The sequence below is a fragment of the Oncorhynchus tshawytscha genome, linkage group LG14 (assembly GCF_018296145.1).
Source record: "Oncorhynchus tshawytscha isolate Ot180627B linkage group LG14, Otsh_v2.0, whole genome shotgun sequence".
In the NCBI taxonomy this organism is placed as follows: Eukaryota; Metazoa; Chordata; class Actinopteri; order Salmoniformes; family Salmonidae; genus Oncorhynchus; species Oncorhynchus tshawytscha.
In genome coordinates this window covers 50,223,869-50,240,862 of record NC_056442.1, presented here as the reverse complement: position 1 = coordinate 50,240,862, position 16,994 = coordinate 50,223,869, and the positions used below count along the sequence as shown (strand labels likewise).

General features: G+C 46.0%; 3 protein-coding genes across 13 annotated transcripts in view; 1 reads left to right on the top strand and 2 right to left on the bottom strand.

The window, feature by feature from the left end:
* folr (folate receptor) overlaps positions 1 to 813 on the bottom strand; it is a 5,924-nt gene extending 5,111 nt beyond the window's left edge. Inside the window, exons 1-2 of one of the 2 annotated variants that reach the window (XM_042297635.1) lie at positions 629 to 813; positions 15 to 207 (exon numbers count right to left, since the gene is read on the bottom strand). In XM_042297635.1, coding sequence (XP_042153569.1) covers positions 15 to 143 — 129 coding nt within the window. In that variant the 5' untranslated portion in view covers positions 144 to 207; positions 629 to 813. The remainder of the gene's footprint in view (positions 1 to 14; positions 208 to 628) is intronic. The other variant, XM_042297634.1, reaches the window with a different exon arrangement.
* A 1,323-nt stretch (positions 814 to 2,136) lies between these two features.
* On the top strand, positions 2,137 to 5,880 carry LOC112267300 (anaphase-promoting complex subunit 15). Of its 8 annotated transcripts, none has more exons than XM_042297629.1 (5): positions 2,137 to 2,817; positions 3,249 to 3,442; positions 3,948 to 4,007; positions 4,852 to 4,983; positions 5,117 to 5,880. In XM_042297629.1, the coding sequence occupies exons 1-5, from the start codon at positions 2,637 to 2,639 to the stop codon at positions 5,162 to 5,164; spliced, it is 615 nt and encodes a 204-aa protein (XP_042153563.1). In that variant the 5' UTR covers positions 2,137 to 2,636; the 3' UTR covers positions 5,165 to 5,880. The 8 variants fall into 8 exon arrangements, with proteins under 8 accessions (XP_042153563.1, XP_042153564.1, XP_042153562.1 ...); XM_042297630.1 differs by having other exon boundaries at positions 2,388 to 2,817; positions 3,273 to 3,442; positions 4,852 to 4,992; XM_042297628.1 differs by having other exon boundaries at positions 2,395 to 2,817; positions 4,852 to 4,992.
* An 11-nt stretch (positions 5,881 to 5,891) lies between these two features.
* tomt (transmembrane O-methyltransferase) lies at positions 5,892 to 16,914 on the bottom strand. 3 transcript variants are annotated; one of them, XM_024445573.2, is made up of 6 exons: positions 16,710 to 16,914; positions 16,369 to 16,394; positions 15,723 to 15,991; positions 15,434 to 15,630; positions 15,176 to 15,298; positions 5,892 to 6,279 (listed from the first exon to the last, which is right to left on the bottom strand). In XM_024445573.2, exons 1-6 carry the CDS (start codon positions 16,773 to 16,775, stop codon positions 6,082 to 6,084), a joined length of 879 nt encoding a protein of 292 aa, XP_024301341.1. In that variant the 5' UTR covers positions 16,776 to 16,914; the 3' UTR covers positions 5,892 to 6,081. The 3 variants fall into 3 exon arrangements, with proteins under 3 accessions (XP_024301341.1, XP_024301342.1, XP_024301343.1); XM_024445574.2 differs by having other exon boundaries at positions 15,723 to 15,880; XM_024445575.2 differs by lacking the exon at positions 15,176 to 15,298.
* Between the last annotated feature and the right edge of the window lie 80 nt (positions 16,915 to 16,994).

Below are 16,994 nucleotides of genomic sequence, written 5' to 3'. Positions count from 1 at the left end.
ACACACACACACACCTGTTGATAGAGTTGTCCTTCGGCGCCAGGCTCTTTTTTGTGGTGTTTGGCATCCATACACATGTTGAGCTTTTCTAAAGACTGAGCCTGGCTGGCCAGGGAAAGCAGCAGGATCAATACCCACCACATGTCTCTACAGCTGGGTCGGTGGAGGAGAGAACACACAGATACTAACTACACTTCTATCAACACACTGCATGGGTAAAGCACACACACACAGACACAGACACACAGACACAGACACACACACACAGACACAGACACACAGACACACACACACAGACACAGACACAGATACAGATACACACACACACACACACACACACACACATACACATACACATACACACACACACACACGAACAGATGAACAACCCAGAAGTCTGCTAAAAACACATTGAGAAAGATGTCTAACAGTTACCTGCTGGTCTGTTACAGGAGGAACATTTTAGTGTTGCATTAAACCTTTCCAGCACACACATTCTTCACAAAGCATAGTCATCTTTATAATCTATCAATTTACTGTAAATCTCACACTCGCTCAAATTAACCAACATCTAGACATATGATAAGCATGAGCCAATTAGAATAATACAACAATGGATTCACAATACCTTGTCAAATGTATTGGTGCAGAAGTCTTGTTTCAATCACCTAAACGTGATTTTGAGTCCTTTACAATGGCAGGGCAGCTTTTGTAACCTCAGGTGTGTGTATGATCATATGTGTCCGTGGCTTGTGGGAAACTCCCTGACATGCAACCACATGAGAATGGTCTCAACGGAGCAAAGTCTGCCTCTGTGTGTGTGACTGTGTGTGTGGGGAAGGGGGGGCGGGTGGGGGGGGTATTGTGAGGTCTCTCTGCGAGGGAGGTTTAGCGTTATCTCAAGCCAAGGTCTCAGCCTCGTCACGGTAAGATTCCATCCACCAGTAGTTTATGCACTGAAGGTGTGAAAATGGCAGCATGACCTGATAGATTACTGCAGTAAAACTTCTAGAGACTTTAAAAAAAATCACTCTTAAAGAGAACATGTCCTGTGACATATCTAACACAGGATGTTGCAGTTATCTGTCATAGTGTAACAGTGTTGCTTCCGTCCCTATTCTCGCTCCAACCTGGGCTCCAACCAGGGACCCTTCTTCACATATCAGCAACTGCCTCCCATGAAGCATTGTTACCCATCGCTCAACAAAAGTAGCGGCCCTTGCAGAGCAATGGAGACAACTACTTCAAGGTCTAAGAGCAAGTGATGTTACCAATTGAAACGCTATTAGCGCGCACCACACTAATAGGCTGACCACACCACTCGCGTCGCGTGCGTTGCAAAATTAATGTTGAAATCTATGTTATTCAATTATTACACCCACACTGCTCGCACACGCCAACGAGCGTCTGCGTTGTCAAGGGCTAAAATAGAAATCAGTTATATTTCTGACACAGATCGCGCTGCAAGTCCTGCCTCTCCCATCTCCTCATTGGTTTCTGGAAGCAGGTACCAACATGTCATCTCCTCATTGGTTTATAGAAGCAGGTACCAACATGTCATCTCCTCATTAGTTATGCAAGGGGGTGAGTGAAAGATGAACCAGGTCAGTGGCGGTAATGCACCTAATTTATGAAAGTTGCCAATCGCAATATAGAGTCAAGAGAAGAAAAAGCTTGGAAGGAAGAGAGATGACTAAAAACGATTCGGTTGACCGTTTTATGTGTGGATTAATTGTCGGAGTAGAGGACCTTGTGCATTTCAGGTAAAATAACAACTCAATGTTTATATCCCAGGACAAATTAGCTAGCAACAGCAAGCTAGCTAAATAGGACAAATTAGCTAGCAAGTGCAAACTAACTAGCCATAAATGTTTAATGCTTTTCAACCTGTCCCCAAATTAATATAATTGGTTCAGAGTTTGTTTTGATGGCATTTGGTGTGGGGTGACAAAATAAATGTATGCACGATGGCGCATGTGTGCAGCCGTTTTTTTTGTTCCGTGTTAGCCCTTGGCAACGCAGACGCGCGTTGGCACACACGAGCAGTGTGGGTGCAATAATTGAATAACATGTATGTCTACATTTATTTTGCAACGCGAGCGCACGTGACGCGGGTGGTGTAGTCAGCCTGTATCAATAGCATGCATTTGTTTAGGATTATTGCATGATTTTATAACGTTTATAACGTGTGTAACTCCTCAGGTTTATGACAGCTGACTTAGAGGTCAGAGTATGCATACTATGCAGCATAAAACCGTTATCACCAAGCCTCACATAATATTTTCTTCACTGTTAATTAGTGAATGTGGAAATCACTGGTTTACTGCACCCAAAGGTCATGAGCTCATATTAAGTGTTTAACTTTATCATGTGATATGCATTTCAGGCAGGGTAATTATTTCAGGCAGGTTTCAATGTCCTTCAAAGTGACATTTGCATGAGGAAACTACCTATAACATATAGAGACAGGTATAAAGTATATTTTCTATTCAAAATAAGTTCTGAAACTATTTTTTACAGTTTCACAGAGAGTAGCTACCCCTCAAGTGAAAGTTTAATGAAACTAAAGCGTTATACATAGGTGTGCCTGCTTTACTAAGCTAAACTTAAACTTTCTCGCAGTATGGTCAAAGAGTATGATCATCCTTGCAGTTTATAATCTATATAGTATATCATTTAAACCATTGAGAACGGTTCATAAAGCGGAATCTTTTAGAAATGATTTGCCTACACACCCGGAGCGTTTACAAACGAACACCGATTTCCGGTCAGTTGAAATTTTTATTTTGACAGCAAGACGGGATAGTGGTTTTACAGGTAAGACGGTGAACATTTACAATATTTTTATTATTGATGTAACGGTATAAGATATTGTTTCGTAACATAGCTAGCTAACATTATTGCAGTGTTAGCTAGCTGGCTAACCTTAGCTACATTATGCAGGATGAAGTGTTAGCTAGCTAGTTAGTAAGACAGATCTGTAATAGCTTAGCAGATACCATTTAAAGCATGCAAAACCTAAACCGTGCAGTACTTACAGTAACTAGCTATGTAGCTAACCTACCCAAGTTAGCAGATGTTAGCTAGCTATGTTGAAAACATTGTTGTGTCATTTCTTACAGCTATCTATCGCTAGCTACACCCCCCCAATCAGTTTTTTGGGTCACTGAAACCATCATCTGATCAGCTGTGTACTAATCTAGCCAGGTCTGTTATTTAGGTGGGTGCTGATATCTATCCTGCCTCAGGGAAGTGTGTTTCCTTTCAGACAGAGATGTCCATGCTGTTTCCCTCGCTGTTTCCCCGGTTGACAGAGTCTCTGTGGTTCAACCTGGACCGGCCATGTGTGGATGAGACAGAGTTACACCAACAGGAGCAGCAGCACCAGACCTGGGTACACACACACACCGAGAGAGTAAACACAGAGCAGCACCAGACCTGGGTACACACACACACACACGAGAGAGTAAACACAGAGCAGCACCAGACCTGGGTACACACACACACACCGAGAGAGTAAACACAGAGCAGCACCAGACCTGGGTACACACACACACACACGAGAGAGTAAACACAGAGCAGCACCAGACCTGGGTACACACACACACCGAGAGAGTAAACACAGAGCAGCACCAGACCTGGGTACACACACACACACACACACGAGAAAGTAAACACAGAGCAGCACCAGACCTGGGTACACACACACACCGAGAGAGTAAACACAGAGCAGCACCAGACCTGGGTACACACACACACCGAGAGAGTAAACACAGAGCAGCACCAGACCTGGGTACACACACACACCGAGAGAGTAAACACAGAGCAGCACCAGACCTGGGTACACACACACACACACCGAGAGAGAAAAGACAGAGCAGCACTGGCAGGAGTCACAGAGCCAATCTGAGTTCAGACCAACACTGACCTCTCTCTCTCCCCCTTAGTTACAAAGCATCGCAGAGAAGGACAATAACCTGATGCCTATTGGGAAGCCAATCTTCGAGGTATCAGAGCTTTAAATAACATTTATTTTAGTCAGTCACTTGTATTTTCATCTAATAGTTGACCCAAATGTATATGAGATGTGTATGGATTTTGACCAAGTGTCATGAGATATTACAAAGGGTGTCTATGTTCACATTTTTATTTAACCTTTATTTAAGCAGGGAAAAATCATTGAGACCAGGTTCACTTTCACAAGGGAGCCCTGCATATACAATTACATGAGACAAAATCTAATACAATATAAGAAAGACAAACAATTACATTCCATAATAAGAAGGTCCCCAAACAACACTAGTGTTTGTGTTGCTCGCTAGCTCGAATTCAAACCAAGTTAAAGATGGTGATCCTAAACCCCCTACCCTGTGTGAACTTGGGCATGTTGATATGGTGGTGTGGTACACAGAAAGGGGAGATTACCAACTAGGTTTTATTATCTCATGACATTTCATTCCTCAAATTATACACATAGTTTACAATTTTGTGTCAATGTTTGGATGAAAATAAGACATAGTTGTCCTTTAAATTATACCAATGTCAGAGTGCCTTGATGACAGCTTTGCACATAGTGTGGCTACTTTGAAGAATCTGAAATATAAAATATATTTTGATTGAACACATTTTCGGTTACTACATGATTCCATATGTGTTATTTCATAGTTGTGATGTCTTTACTATTATTCTACAATGTAGAAAATAGTAAAAATAAAGAAAAACCCTTGAATGAGTGAGTGTCCAAACATTCGACTGGTACTGTATTTCTGTTGAGGGGTGTTTTTTTTGTCATTTTCCATACTCACTCTGGGGTGTGTGTGGCTTTTGTTTTTGTTCTCTGTGGGTGTGTAGCAGACATTTGACGAGGAGGAAGAGGAAGAGGATGAGGATGAGGAAGATAGTGAAGAAGACTCTGAGGATGAAGAGGACATGCAGGACATAGATGAGATGAACGACTACAACGAGTCACCGGATGACGGCGAGGTCAACGAGGTCTAAAACACACACACACAATCAGGGGTTAGGGGTCACGTCTGTGGAACAGTATCTAAGGGAAATACTAGAACCTCTTATTACACATTTCAGTCATCTCTCTGTCATCTCGCTCAAACTGCAGGTGGACATGGAGGGAGCAGACCAAGACCAAGACCAGTGGATGATCTAGACCAGAGTAATCCTCGCTACTCTCTGATTTCCCCTTAGTAGCGCTCCAGCAGGATAGGTGCTCATCTACTCTTCCTGACAGTGTGTCTTGGCTGGTGAACTTTCCCTGCTGTTCACACCCACCATGGGACACGACAGGGTGAGCTGTGTGACGGTTTACTGCATGGAGAAAGTGCGTGTTCTCTCATTCAGTGTTCTACAGTTGCAATGTGTGAAGACGGAACTGTAAAAGTTTCTTCAGATAAGTGGGGTTTTGCAACATTAGGAAAAAGAAGCGGCCTCCACCTCAACCCCCCCTCTGCCAGTTCTGTCCTCCCCATCAGGTCGAGACAGTCAGACCCCTTGTTTAGACTACACACACATTTAACTCAAGGACATTGAGTGCGAACTCACTCCCCTCTCTGGTGCTCGTTATTCTGTTGGAGTGTGTACTTTGACACCCCCCCCCCAGCCGCCAGTCATGTGTCACATCTGAATGGGTTCTCTTAAAACCGCTGAATGGGCATAAACCACAGCCTGTACACTGCACTTGAGTTGTGTGTGTGTGTGTGTGTGTGTGTGTGTGTGTGTGTGTGGCCAACAGAAACCTGGAGAGTAAGAACACGTGCTATAGAATGTTGTAAAAAGGAACGTAACAGAAGCTCAGTTGTATGTAAAGTAAATAACTTTAATTGGTCAAGTTTCTTATGTAAATAAAGAAAAACAATGTACAGAGAATGTATGTAATGGATTTATTAATGCAACAGACAGACCTGTAAAACACGTGAGAGACTGTCAGAATGATATTCAACCAGCAGGGGGCACTAAGCGGAAAACAGCAGAAGACTAGTAGGCTCCGAGAACAAAAGTAAGTTGCCCCCAAACTCAGTCTTGTATGTCTAGGTAACAGATGAGTGTGTCCGTCACTATGCCCCCACCCTACTTGATCCCCTGGTAAACCAGTTCAGCCATCCCATCCCTGATGCCCTTGCTGTACTCTAGAGTGGCCCTGTGGATCTTCCACTCGTAGAGGCCACTCTTGCGGACGTGTCGGAGGAAGTTAGGAGCACCCGGAAACAGGACGTTGTCAGCCAGCACTACAGAGCCTTTTCCCAGCAGACCAGAGCCCTCCAGAGCCTGCAGACCACAATACAGGTGGAGGGTTAGGAGTTATAGGGGTGAGTGTTAAGAGGTGAGTTATAAATCAAATTGTATTAGTCACATGCGCTGAATACAACAGGTGTAGGTAGACCTTACAGTGAAATGTTGAATACAACAGGTGTAGGTAGACCTTACTGCGAAATGCTGAATACAACAGGTGTAGTAGACCTTACAGTGAAATGTTGAATACAACAGGTGTAGTAGACCTTACAGTGAAATGCTGAATACAACAGGTGTAGGTAGACCTTACTGCGAAATGCTGAATACAACAGGTGTAGTAGACCTTACAGTGAAATGTTGAATACAACAGGTGTAGGTAGACCTTACAGTGAAATGTTGAATACAACAGGTGTAGACCTTACAGTGTAATGCTGAATACAACAGGTGTAGGTAGACCTTACTGCGAAATGCTGAATACAACAGGTGTAGTAGACCTTACAGTGTAATGCTGAATACAACAGGTGTAGTAGACCTTACAGTGTAATGCTGAATACAACAGGTGTAGGTAGACCTTACTGCGAAATGCTGAATACAACAGGTGTAGTAGACCTTACAGTGAAATGTTGAATACAACGGGTGTAGGTAGACCTTACAGTGAAATGTTGAATACAACAGGTGTAGACCTTACAGTGAAATGTTGAATACAACAGGTGTAGACCTTACAGTGAAATGTTGAATACAACAGGTGTAGGTAGACCTTACTGCGAAATGCTGAATACAACAGGTGTAGTAGACCTTACAGTGAAATGTTGAATACAACGGGTGTAGGTAGACCTTACAGTGAAATGTTGAATACAACAGGTGTAGGTAGACCTTACAGTGAAATGTTGAATACAACAGGTGTAGGTAGACCTTACAGTGAAATGCTGAATACAACAGGTGTAGTAGACCTTACAGTGAAATGTTGAATACAACAGGTGTAGGTAGACCTTACAGTGAAATGTTGAATACAACAGGTGTAGGTAGACCTTACAGTGAAATGTTGAATACAACAGGTGTAGGTAGACCTTACTGCGAAATGCTTACTTACGAGCCCCTAACCAACAATGCAGTTTAAAAATAATACAAAATCAAAGTAATTATAGAGCAGCAGTAAAATAACAATGGCGAGACTTTATACACGGGGGTACCGGTTAGTTGAGGTGATATGTAGATAGAGTTATTAAAGTGACGATGCATAAATGATAACAGAGAGTAGAAGCGGTGTAAAGCGGGTGGGGAAATGTAAATAGTCTGGGTCGCCATTTGATTAGGTGTTCAGGAGTCTTATGGCTTGGGGGTAGAAGCTGTTAAGAAGCCTCTTGGACCTAGACTTGGCGCTCCGGTACTGCTTGCCGTGCGGTAGCAGAGAGAACAGGGTGGCTGGAGTCTTTGACAATTTTTGGGGCCTTCCTCTGACACCGCCTGGTATAGAGGTCCTGGATGGCAGGAAGTTTGGCCCCAGTGATTTACTGGGCCATTCGCACTACCATCTGTAGTGCCTTGCGGTCGGAGGCCGAGCAGTTGCCATACCAGGCCATGATGCAACCAGTTAAGATGCTCTAGATGGTATAGCTGTAGAACCTTTTGATGATCTGAGGACCCATGCCTGAGGGGGAATAGGTTTTGTTGTGGTGTGTTTGGACCATGTTAGTTTGTTGGTGATGTGGACACCAAGGAACTTGACGCTCTCAATCTGCTCCACTGCAGCCCCGTTGATGTGAATGGGGGTGTGCTCGGCCTTTTTGCTGTAGTCCATGATCATCTCCTTTGTCTTGATCATGTTGAGGGAGAGGTTGCTGTCCTGGCACCACACGGCCAGGTCTCTGATCTCCTCCCTATAGGCTGTCTCATCGTTGTCAGTGATCAGGCCTACCACTGTTGTGTCATTGGCAAACTTATTGATGGTGTTGGAGTCGTGCCTGGCCGTGCAGTCATGAGTGAACAGGGAGTACAGGAGGAGACTGAACACGCACATGTTGGTATTATAGACTCGGACAGGGAGAGGTTCAAAATGTCAGTGAAGAAACTTGCCAGTTGGTCAGCGCATGCTCGCAGTACTCGTCCTGGTAATCTGTCTGGCCTTGTGAATGTTGACCTGTCTAAAGGTCTTACTCACATCGGCTGCAGAGAGTGTGATCACACAGTCTTCCAGGACAGCTGGTGCTCTCATGCATGTTTCATAGTTACTTGCCTCGAAGTAGTTTAGCTCGCCTGGTAGGCTCGTGTCACTGGGCAGCTCTTGGCTATGCTTCCCTTTGTTGTCTGTAATGGTTTGCAGGCCCTGCCACATACATTTAGCGTCAGAGCCGGTGTAGTACGATTCAATCTTAATCCTGTATTGACGCTTTTCCTGTTTGATGATTTGTTGGAGGGCATAGCGGGATTTCTTATAAGCTTCCGGGTTAGAGTCAAGCTCCTTGAAAGCGGCAGCTCTACTCTTTAGCTCAGTGAGGATGTTGCCTGTAATCCATGGCTTCTGGTTTGGGTATGTACATACGTACGGTCACTGTAGGGACGATGTCATTGATGCACATTGATGGAGCCAATGACTGATGTGGTGTACTCCTCAATGCCATCGTAGGAATCCCCGACCATATTCCAGTCTGTGCTGCAAAACAGTCCTGTAGCTTAGCATCTGTTTCATCTGACCACTTTTTTATTGATCTAGTCACTGGTGCTTCATGCTTTAATTTTTGTTTGTACACAGGAATCAGGAGGATAAAATTATGGTCAGATTTACCAAATGGAGGGAGAGCTTTGCATGTGTCTCTGTGTGTGGAGTAAAGGTGGTCCAGAGATTATTTTCCTCTGGTTGCACATTTAACTTGCTGATAGAAATTTGGTAAAACGGATTTAAGTTTCCCTGCATTAAAGTCCCCGGCTACTAGTTGCGCCGCCTCTGGGTGAGCGTTTCCTTGTTTGCTTATGGCGGAATACAGATAATTCAATGCTGTCTTGGTGCCAGCCTCTGACTGTGGTGGTATGTAGACAGCTACGAAAAATACAGATGAAAACTCTCTAGGTAGGTAGTGTGGTCTACAGTTTATCATGAGATACTCTACCTCAGGTGAGCAATAGCTTGAGACGTCCTTAGATATCTTGCACCAGCTGTTATTAACAAAAATACATAGTCCGCCGCCCCTTGTCTTACCAGACGCCACTGTTCTATCCAGCCGGTACAGCGTATAACCAGCCAGCTGTATGTTGATAGTGTCGTCATTCAGCTACGACTCCGTGAAGCATAAGACATTACAGTTTTGAATGTCTCGTGGGTAGTTTAATCTTCCGTGTAGGTCATCTATTTTATTGTCCAAAGATGGCACGTTTTCTAGCAGAATGGAAGGAATTGGGGGTTTATTTGATCGCCTACGAATTCTCAGAAGGCGGTCTGCCCTCCGGCCCCCTTTTCTCTGCTGCTGGTTCCCGAGAAAGCAGTGTATCGTTCACGTCAGGCTCGTCAGACTCGTTAAAGGAAAAAAAGGATTCTGCCAGTTCATGGAGAGTAATCACAGTCCTGAAGTTATTTTCGGTCATAAGAGACGGTAGCTGCAACATTATGTACATTAAGTAAATAAGTAAAAAAATAAGTTACAAATGAACAAACAAAAACACAATCGGTTGGAGGCATGAAAAAACGTCTGCCTTCTCCGACGCCAACTTTAGAGGGGAGGGTTAGGAGGGGGGTTATAGAGGGGAGGGTTAGGAGGGGGTTTATAGAGGGGAGGGTTAGGAGGGGGTTTATAGAGGGGAGGGAGGAGGGGGTGTATAGAGGGGAGGGTTAGGAGGGGGTTTATAGAGGTGAGGGTTAGGAGGGGGTTATAGAGGTGAGGGTTAGGAGGGGGTTATAGAGGTGAGGGTTAGGAAGGATGTTATAGAGGTGAGGGTTAGGAGGGGGTTATAGAGGTGAGTGTTAGGAGGGGGTTATAGAGGTGAGGGTTAGGAGGTGAGGGTTAGGAGGGGGCTATAGAGGGGAGGGTTAGGGGGGTTATAGAGGGGAGGGTTAGGGGGGTATAGAGGGGGGTATAGAGGGGAGGGTTAGGGGGTATAGAGGGGAGGGTTAGGAGGGGGTTATAGAGGTGAGGGTTAGGAGGGAGGTTATAGAGGTGAGGGTTAGGGGGTGTTATAGAGGTGAGGGTTAGGAGGGGGTTATAGAGGTGAGGGTTAGGAGGGGGTTATAGAGGGGAGGGTTAGGAGGGGGTTATAGAGGTGAGGTTAGGAGGGGTTATAGAGGTGAGGGTTAGGAGGGAAGTCATAGATGGGAGGGTTAGGAGGGGGTTATAGAGGGGAGGGAAGTCAGAGGGGAGGGTTAGGAGGGGCACACTTTAGTGGAGGGTTAGAGGGGGTTAGGAGGTGAGGGTTAGGAGGGGGTTATAGAGGTGATTGTTAGGAAGGATGTTATAGAGGTGAGGGTTAGGAGGGGGTTATAGAGGGGAGGGTTAGGAGGGGGTTATAGAGGTGAGGGTTAGGAGGGGGTTATAGAGGGGAGGGTTAGGGGGTTATAGAGGTGAGGGTTAGGAGGGAAGTCATAGATGGGAGGGTTAGGAGGGGGTTATAGAGGGGAGGGAAGTCATAGAGGGGAGGGTTAGGAGGGGCACACTTTAGTGGAGGGTTAGAGGGGGTTAGGAGGTGAGGGTTAGGAAGGATGTTATAGAGGTGAGGGTTAGGAGGGGGTTATAGAGGGGAGGGTTAGGAGGGGGTTATAGAGGGGAGGGTTAGGAGGGGGTTATAGAGGGGGTTATAGAGGTGAGGGTTAGGAGGGGGTTATAGAGGTGAGGGTTAGGAGGGAAGTCATAGATGGGAGGGTTAGGAGGGGGTTATAGAGGGGAGGGAAGTCATAGAGGGGAGGGTTAGGAGGGGCACACTTTAGTGGAGGGTTAGAGGGGGTTAGGAGGGGGTTATAGAGGGGAGGGTTAGGGGGTTATAGAGGGGAGGGTTAGGGGGTTATAGAGGGGAGGGATAGGAGGGGGTTATAGAGGTGAGGGTTAGGAGGGAGGTTATAGAGGTGAGGGTTAGGAGGGAGGTTATAGAGGTGATTGTTAGGAGGGGGTTATAGAGGTGAGGGTTAGGAGGGGGTTATAGAGGGGAGGGTTAGGAGGGGGTTATAGAGGTGAGGGTTAGGAGGGGGTTATAGAGGTGAGGGTTAGGAGGGAGGTTATAGAGGTGATTGTTAGGAGGGGGTTATAGAGGTGAGGGTTAGGAGGGGGTTATAGAGGTGATTGTTAGGAAGGATGTTATAGAGGTGAGGTTAGGAGGGTTAGAGGTGAGGGTTAGGAGGGGGTTATAGAGGTGAGGGTTAGGAGGGGGTTATAGAGGGAGGGTTAGGGGGTTATAGAGGGGAGGGTTAGGAGGGGGTTATAGAGGTGATTGTTAGGAGGGGGTTATAGAGGTGAGGGTTAGGAGGGGAGGGTTAGGAGGGGGTTATAAAGGTGAGGGTTAGGAGGGGGTTATAGAGGTGAGGGTTAGGAGGGGGTTATAGAGGTGAGGGTTAGGAGGGAAGTCATAGATGGGAGGGTCAGGAGGGGGTTATAGAGGTGAGGGTTAGGAGGGAAGTCATAGATGGGAGGGTCAGGAGGGGGTTATAGAGGGGAGGGAAGTCATAGAGGGAAGGGTTAGGAGGGGCACACTTTAGTGGAGGGTTAGAGGGGGTTAGGAGGTGAGGGTTAGGAGGGGGTTATAGAGGGGAGGGTTAGGAGGTGAGGGTTAGAGGAGGGTTAGGAGATGAGGGATAGAGGAGGGCTAGGAGGTGAGGGATAGAGGAGGGCTAGGAGGTGAGGGTCAGAGGAGGTTTAGGAGGTGAAGGTTAGAGGAGGGTTAGGTGGTGAGGGTTAGAAAGTGGAGTTATAGAGGGGGATAAAGAAGACCTGGTCAACATTCAGACTTATTACCAGGATGCTGACCAACTGTCAAGTGTCTTCACTGACATTTTCAACCTCTCCCTGACCAAGTCAGTAATACCTAGATGTTTCAAGCAAACACCATAGTCCCTGTGCCCAAGGTTACCTTGGTGTTCTATCTAAATGACTACCGACCCGTAGCACTCACATCTGTAGCCATGAAGTGCTTTGAAGTGCTGGTCATGAGTCACAACACCATCATCCCAGAAACCCTAGACCCACAACAATTCGCATACCGCCCCAACAGATACACAGATGACACAATCTCCATTGCACTCCACACTGCCCTCTACCACCTGGACAAAAGGAACACCTATGTGAGAATGCTATTCATTGACTACAGCTCAGCGTTCAACACCATAGTACCCTCAAAGCTCATCACTAAGCTAAGGACCCTGGGACTAAACACCTCCCACTGCAACTGGATTATGGACTTCTTGACGGGCCGCCCTCAGGTGGTGAGGGTAGGTAACAACACATCCGCCACGCTGATCCTCAACATGGGGGCCCCTTCGGGGTGCGTGCTCAGACCCCTCCTCTACTCCCTGTTCACCTACGACTGCATGGCTACACACGACTCCAACACCATCATTAAGTTTGTCGACTACAACGGTGGTAGGCCTGATTACCGACAACGATGAGACAGTCTACAGGGAGGAAGTCAGTGATCTGGCAGTGTGGTTCCAGGAGAACAACCTTTCCCACAATGCCAGCAAGACAAAGGAGCTGATCGTGGACGACAGGAAAAGGGGGAGCAAGTCCCCAGTCACATCGACGGGGCTGTAGTGGAGCGGGTTGAGAGCTTCAGGTTCCTCTGCGTCATTAACAGCTACTTCCAAGCCATTAGACTGATGAACAGTTAATAAAATGGCTACCCGGACTATTAGCATTGACCCCCTTTTTCATGTTTCTGCAATTCTCTGTTTATTATCTCTGCATGGTCACTTTACCATTACGTACATGCACATATTACCTGCATTATCTCAACTAACCTGTTTATTATCTCTGCATGGTCACTTTACCATTACGTACATGCACATATTACCTGCATTATCTCAACTAACCTGTTTATTATCTCTGCATGGTCACTTTACCATTACGTACATGCACATATTACCTGCATTATCTCAACTAACCTGTTTATTATCTCTGCATGGTCACTCTACCCCTACCTACATGTACATACTACCTCAGTTACCTTGACTAACCTGTACGTCTGTATTGACTCGGTACTGGTACTGGTCTGTAGCCTCTATTGTAATTGTATTGTTTCTTATTGTGTTACTTTTGTTTTTTTGTGCAAATGTTTTCTTACTTGTACATTTTTATTCTGCATTGTTGGTTAAGGGCTTGTAAGTAAACATTTCACAGTAAAGTCTACACCTGTTGGTTAAGGGCTTGTAAGTAAACATTTCACAGTAAAGTCTACACCTTTTGGTTAAGGGCTTGTAAGTCAGCATTTCACAGTAAAGCCACTTCGTGGCTGAGCCGTTGTTTCCACTTCACAATAACAGTACTCCCAGTTGACCGGGGCAGCTCTAGCACCGCAGAAATCTGACGAACGGACTTGTTGGAAAGGTGCCACGTTGAAAGTCACTGAGCTCTTCAGTTCTCTTCTCTTCAGTTCAGTTCGAGGCTACCCTGCCGTCTATGGAGATTGCATGTCTATGGAGATTGCATTGTTGGTTAAGGACTTGTAAGTCAGCATTTCACAGTAAAGTCTACACCTGTTGTATTCAGGGGATGGCACAAATTCAATTTGATTTTAAGTGTTTATCAGGGGTGTCAAACTCATTCTATGAAGGGGCAAGTGTCTGCTGATTTTTGTTTTTTTTCCTTTCAATTAAGACCTAGATAACCAGGTGAGGTAGTTCCTTACTAATTAGTGATCTTAATTAATTAATCAAGTAGAGGGGAGGAGCTAAAACCCGCAGACACTCGGCCCTCTGTGGAATTCCTGTATCCACAGCACAGTAAGCCATTACTGAAGCAACGGCTCCTCCTGGTGTCCACACAAAATACCATATAAGTATGTGGACACCTGCTCCTCAAACTTGTCATTCCAAAATCATGAGCAATCCAATGGAGGCGAGCTTTACACTACTCTTGGCGTTGCGAATGGTGATCTTAGGCTTGTGTGCAGCTGCTCAGCCATGGAATCCCATCTCATGAATCTCCCAACAAACAGTTATTGTGCTGAAGTTGCTTTCAGAGGCAGTTTGGAACTCGGTAGTGAGTGTTTTCACACGCTACCACTTCGTGGCTGAGCCGTTGTTTCCACTTCACAATAACAGTACTCCCAGTTGACCGGGGCAGCTCTAGCACGGCAGAAATCTGACGAACGGACTTGTTGGAAAGGTGCCACGTTGAAAGTCACTGAGCTCTTCAGTTCGACCATTCTACTGCCAAAGTTTGTCTATTTCTTTTTACCTTTATTTAACTAGTCAGTTAAGAACAAATTCTTATTTTCATTGATGGCCTAGGAACAGTGGGTTAACTGCCTGTTCAGGGGCAGAACGACAGATTTGTACCTTGTCAGCTCGGGGATTTGAACTTGCAACCTTCCGGTTACTAGTCCAACGCTCTAACCACTAGGCTACCCTGCCGTCTATGGAGATTGCATGGCTGTATGCTCGGTTTTATACACCTGTGAGCAACGGGTGTGGCTGAAATAGCCGAATCCACTAAATTGAAGGGGTGTCCACATACATTTGTATATATAGTGTACATCACGTGTCAAACTCATTCCACAGATGGCCGAGTGGCTGCGGGGTTTTTGCTCCACCCTTGTTCTTGATTGGTGAATTAAGGTCACTAAGTCTAAGGTCACTAACTCCCCTCACCTGAATGTCTAGGTCTTAATTGAAAGGAAACCACAAAACCTGCAGACACTTGGCCCTCCGTGGAATGAGTTTGACACCCCTGATTTACATAGACGGGAACAACAACATAAAAACAGACTTGAGGTCATAGGGGGTTATGAATGAATTAGCTACCTGCAAGTCAGGACGGTAGCATTTTTTCCAGTGGTCCATGAACACAAAGTCCAACCGCTCCAGACCGTAGTCTGCCCGCAACCTTGGGATTACCTCATCTGACGGACTCACTATCAGCTCCACCTGGGGGTGGGGGAGGTATGACCACATTTGATCTGACCGGGTCTTTTTGTCTTTGTGTTTTACTCTCTCACCGTGTGTGTGTGTGTGTGTGTGTGTGTGTGTGTGTGTGTGTGTGTGTGTGCGCTCTGCTCTCACCGTGTCATCGTCGAAGCCCGCCAGCCGTATGATCTTCTCTGCTATGGCAGCGTTGATCGCATCCATTTCCACACTGTAGAGCCTGGCACCCAGGGGCAGTGCCCGGGCGATACGCACTGTGCTGTACCCACAGTGGGACCCTAGCTCCAGCACGGTCAGAGGGCAGTGCTCGGAAAGCATCCGGTCCATTATCTTACCTGCACACACAGGCAGACACAATGCTGTGGTCAGATGAGAGAACAGAATATAAGAATTAGGGGGAGGGTTGTGGTCAGTCAGGTGGGGTCACCTTTTTTGGGGCCGATGTTGCTGATGAACTCCACCTTGCTGCACCAGAGGTCAAAGGTTTCCAGGATACTTTCTGGGTCGCCAGGGATGGCGTGGGTCAGAACGTACTGGAACGCCCTCTCCTCCCTGCTCAGCCCCGTCGTACAGTCATACCACATCCTGACCAGCACCGCCCGGTAGAACAGCACAAAGTAGTAGCGGTAACGAATAATGAAAGTCAACACCAGGGGGAGGAAGGCCAACGCTATAGCACCAGACACCATGGTTCTGCTGCAAGGGACAGACACAATGAGAGTGGTACACAGACATACAGCTAGGTACACAGACATACAGCTAGGTACACAGACACAATGAGAGTGGTACACAGACATACAGCTAGGTACACAGACACAATGAGAGTGGTACACAGACATACAGCTAGGTACACAGACACAATGAGAGTGGTACACAGACATACAGCTAGGTACACAGACACAGCTAGGTACACAGACACAATGAGAGTGGTACACAGACACAGCTAGGTACACAGACACAATGAGAGTGGTACACAGACATACAGCTAGGTACACAGACACAATGAGAGTGGTACACAGACATACAGCTAGGTACACAGACATACAGCTAGGTACACCCACAGACACACATACCTGAACACACAGCAGGAGATGGGTGACTGCCAGCACACAAAAGAAAATACATACAAGTAAATACATATTCCTGAATTCATGTAAAATCCTCCTATTTCAGGTCTCTACACACACACAACACTACAGTCCATGTATTTTGGATATAAACCACATACACAGATGCTCCTCTGGCCAACCCCAAACTGCAGTTACTAAAGCTTTACACTGAGTGACAGGACATTTCCCGCACCTCACTGACAACCAACGTTACATTGTACTACAACTCCCCCTCCCACAACACAAGCCTCTTGTAAAAAGAATGCTCTCTCACAGTCCCACTGTAGAGTAAAAACAAGACTCACCTGGCTGTAGATGTTTGGCAGAGACAGGAGAAATGCTGAATGGTTATCGTGTGTGGTTGTAGTCATAGCTCCGCAGGTGAGGGCAGAGGGGGTTCAAGTAAGGGAGCTGGGTATTTGAATTATTCACTACCCACCTGGGGCATGTCTGTTTTATTCACACTACCCCTCCCATTGTTTCTCACAATGAGTTTATTATTGACTAATTCTGATGTCATAGGAAACATACAGCAATACATCACTGGTAGGCTACAGGGAATTATGGTGGATCTGACTCAACACACAGAT

Excerpts from the sequence above, each read along its gene's own strand:
- LOC112267300 (XM_042297628.1), top strand. The coding sequence starts at position 2,637 with ATGATCATCCTTGCAGTTTATAATCTATATAGTATATCATTTAAACCA. Across the intron at positions 2,818-3,248 it reads ACGGGATAGTGGTTTTACAG|GGAAGTGTGTTTCCTTTCAG; the intron begins GTAAGACGGTGA and ends ATCCTGCCTCAG. Across the intron at positions 4,993-5,116 it reads ATGACGGCGAGGTCAACGAG|GTGGACATGGAGGGAGCAGA; the intron begins GTCTAAAACACA and ends CTCAAACTGCAG.
- tomt (XM_024445573.2), bottom strand. The coding sequence starts at position 16,775 with ATGACTACAACCACACACGATAACCATTCAGCATTTCTCCTGTCTCTG. Across the intron at positions 15,631-15,722 it reads CAACATCGGCCCCAAAAAAG|GTAAGATAATGGACCGGATG; the intron begins GTGACCCCACCT and ends CTGTGTGTGCAG. Across the intron at positions 6,280-15,175 it reads GCTACCGTCCTGACTTGCAG|GCTCTGGAGGGCTCTGGTCT; the intron begins GTAGCTAATTCA and ends TGTGGTCTGCAG.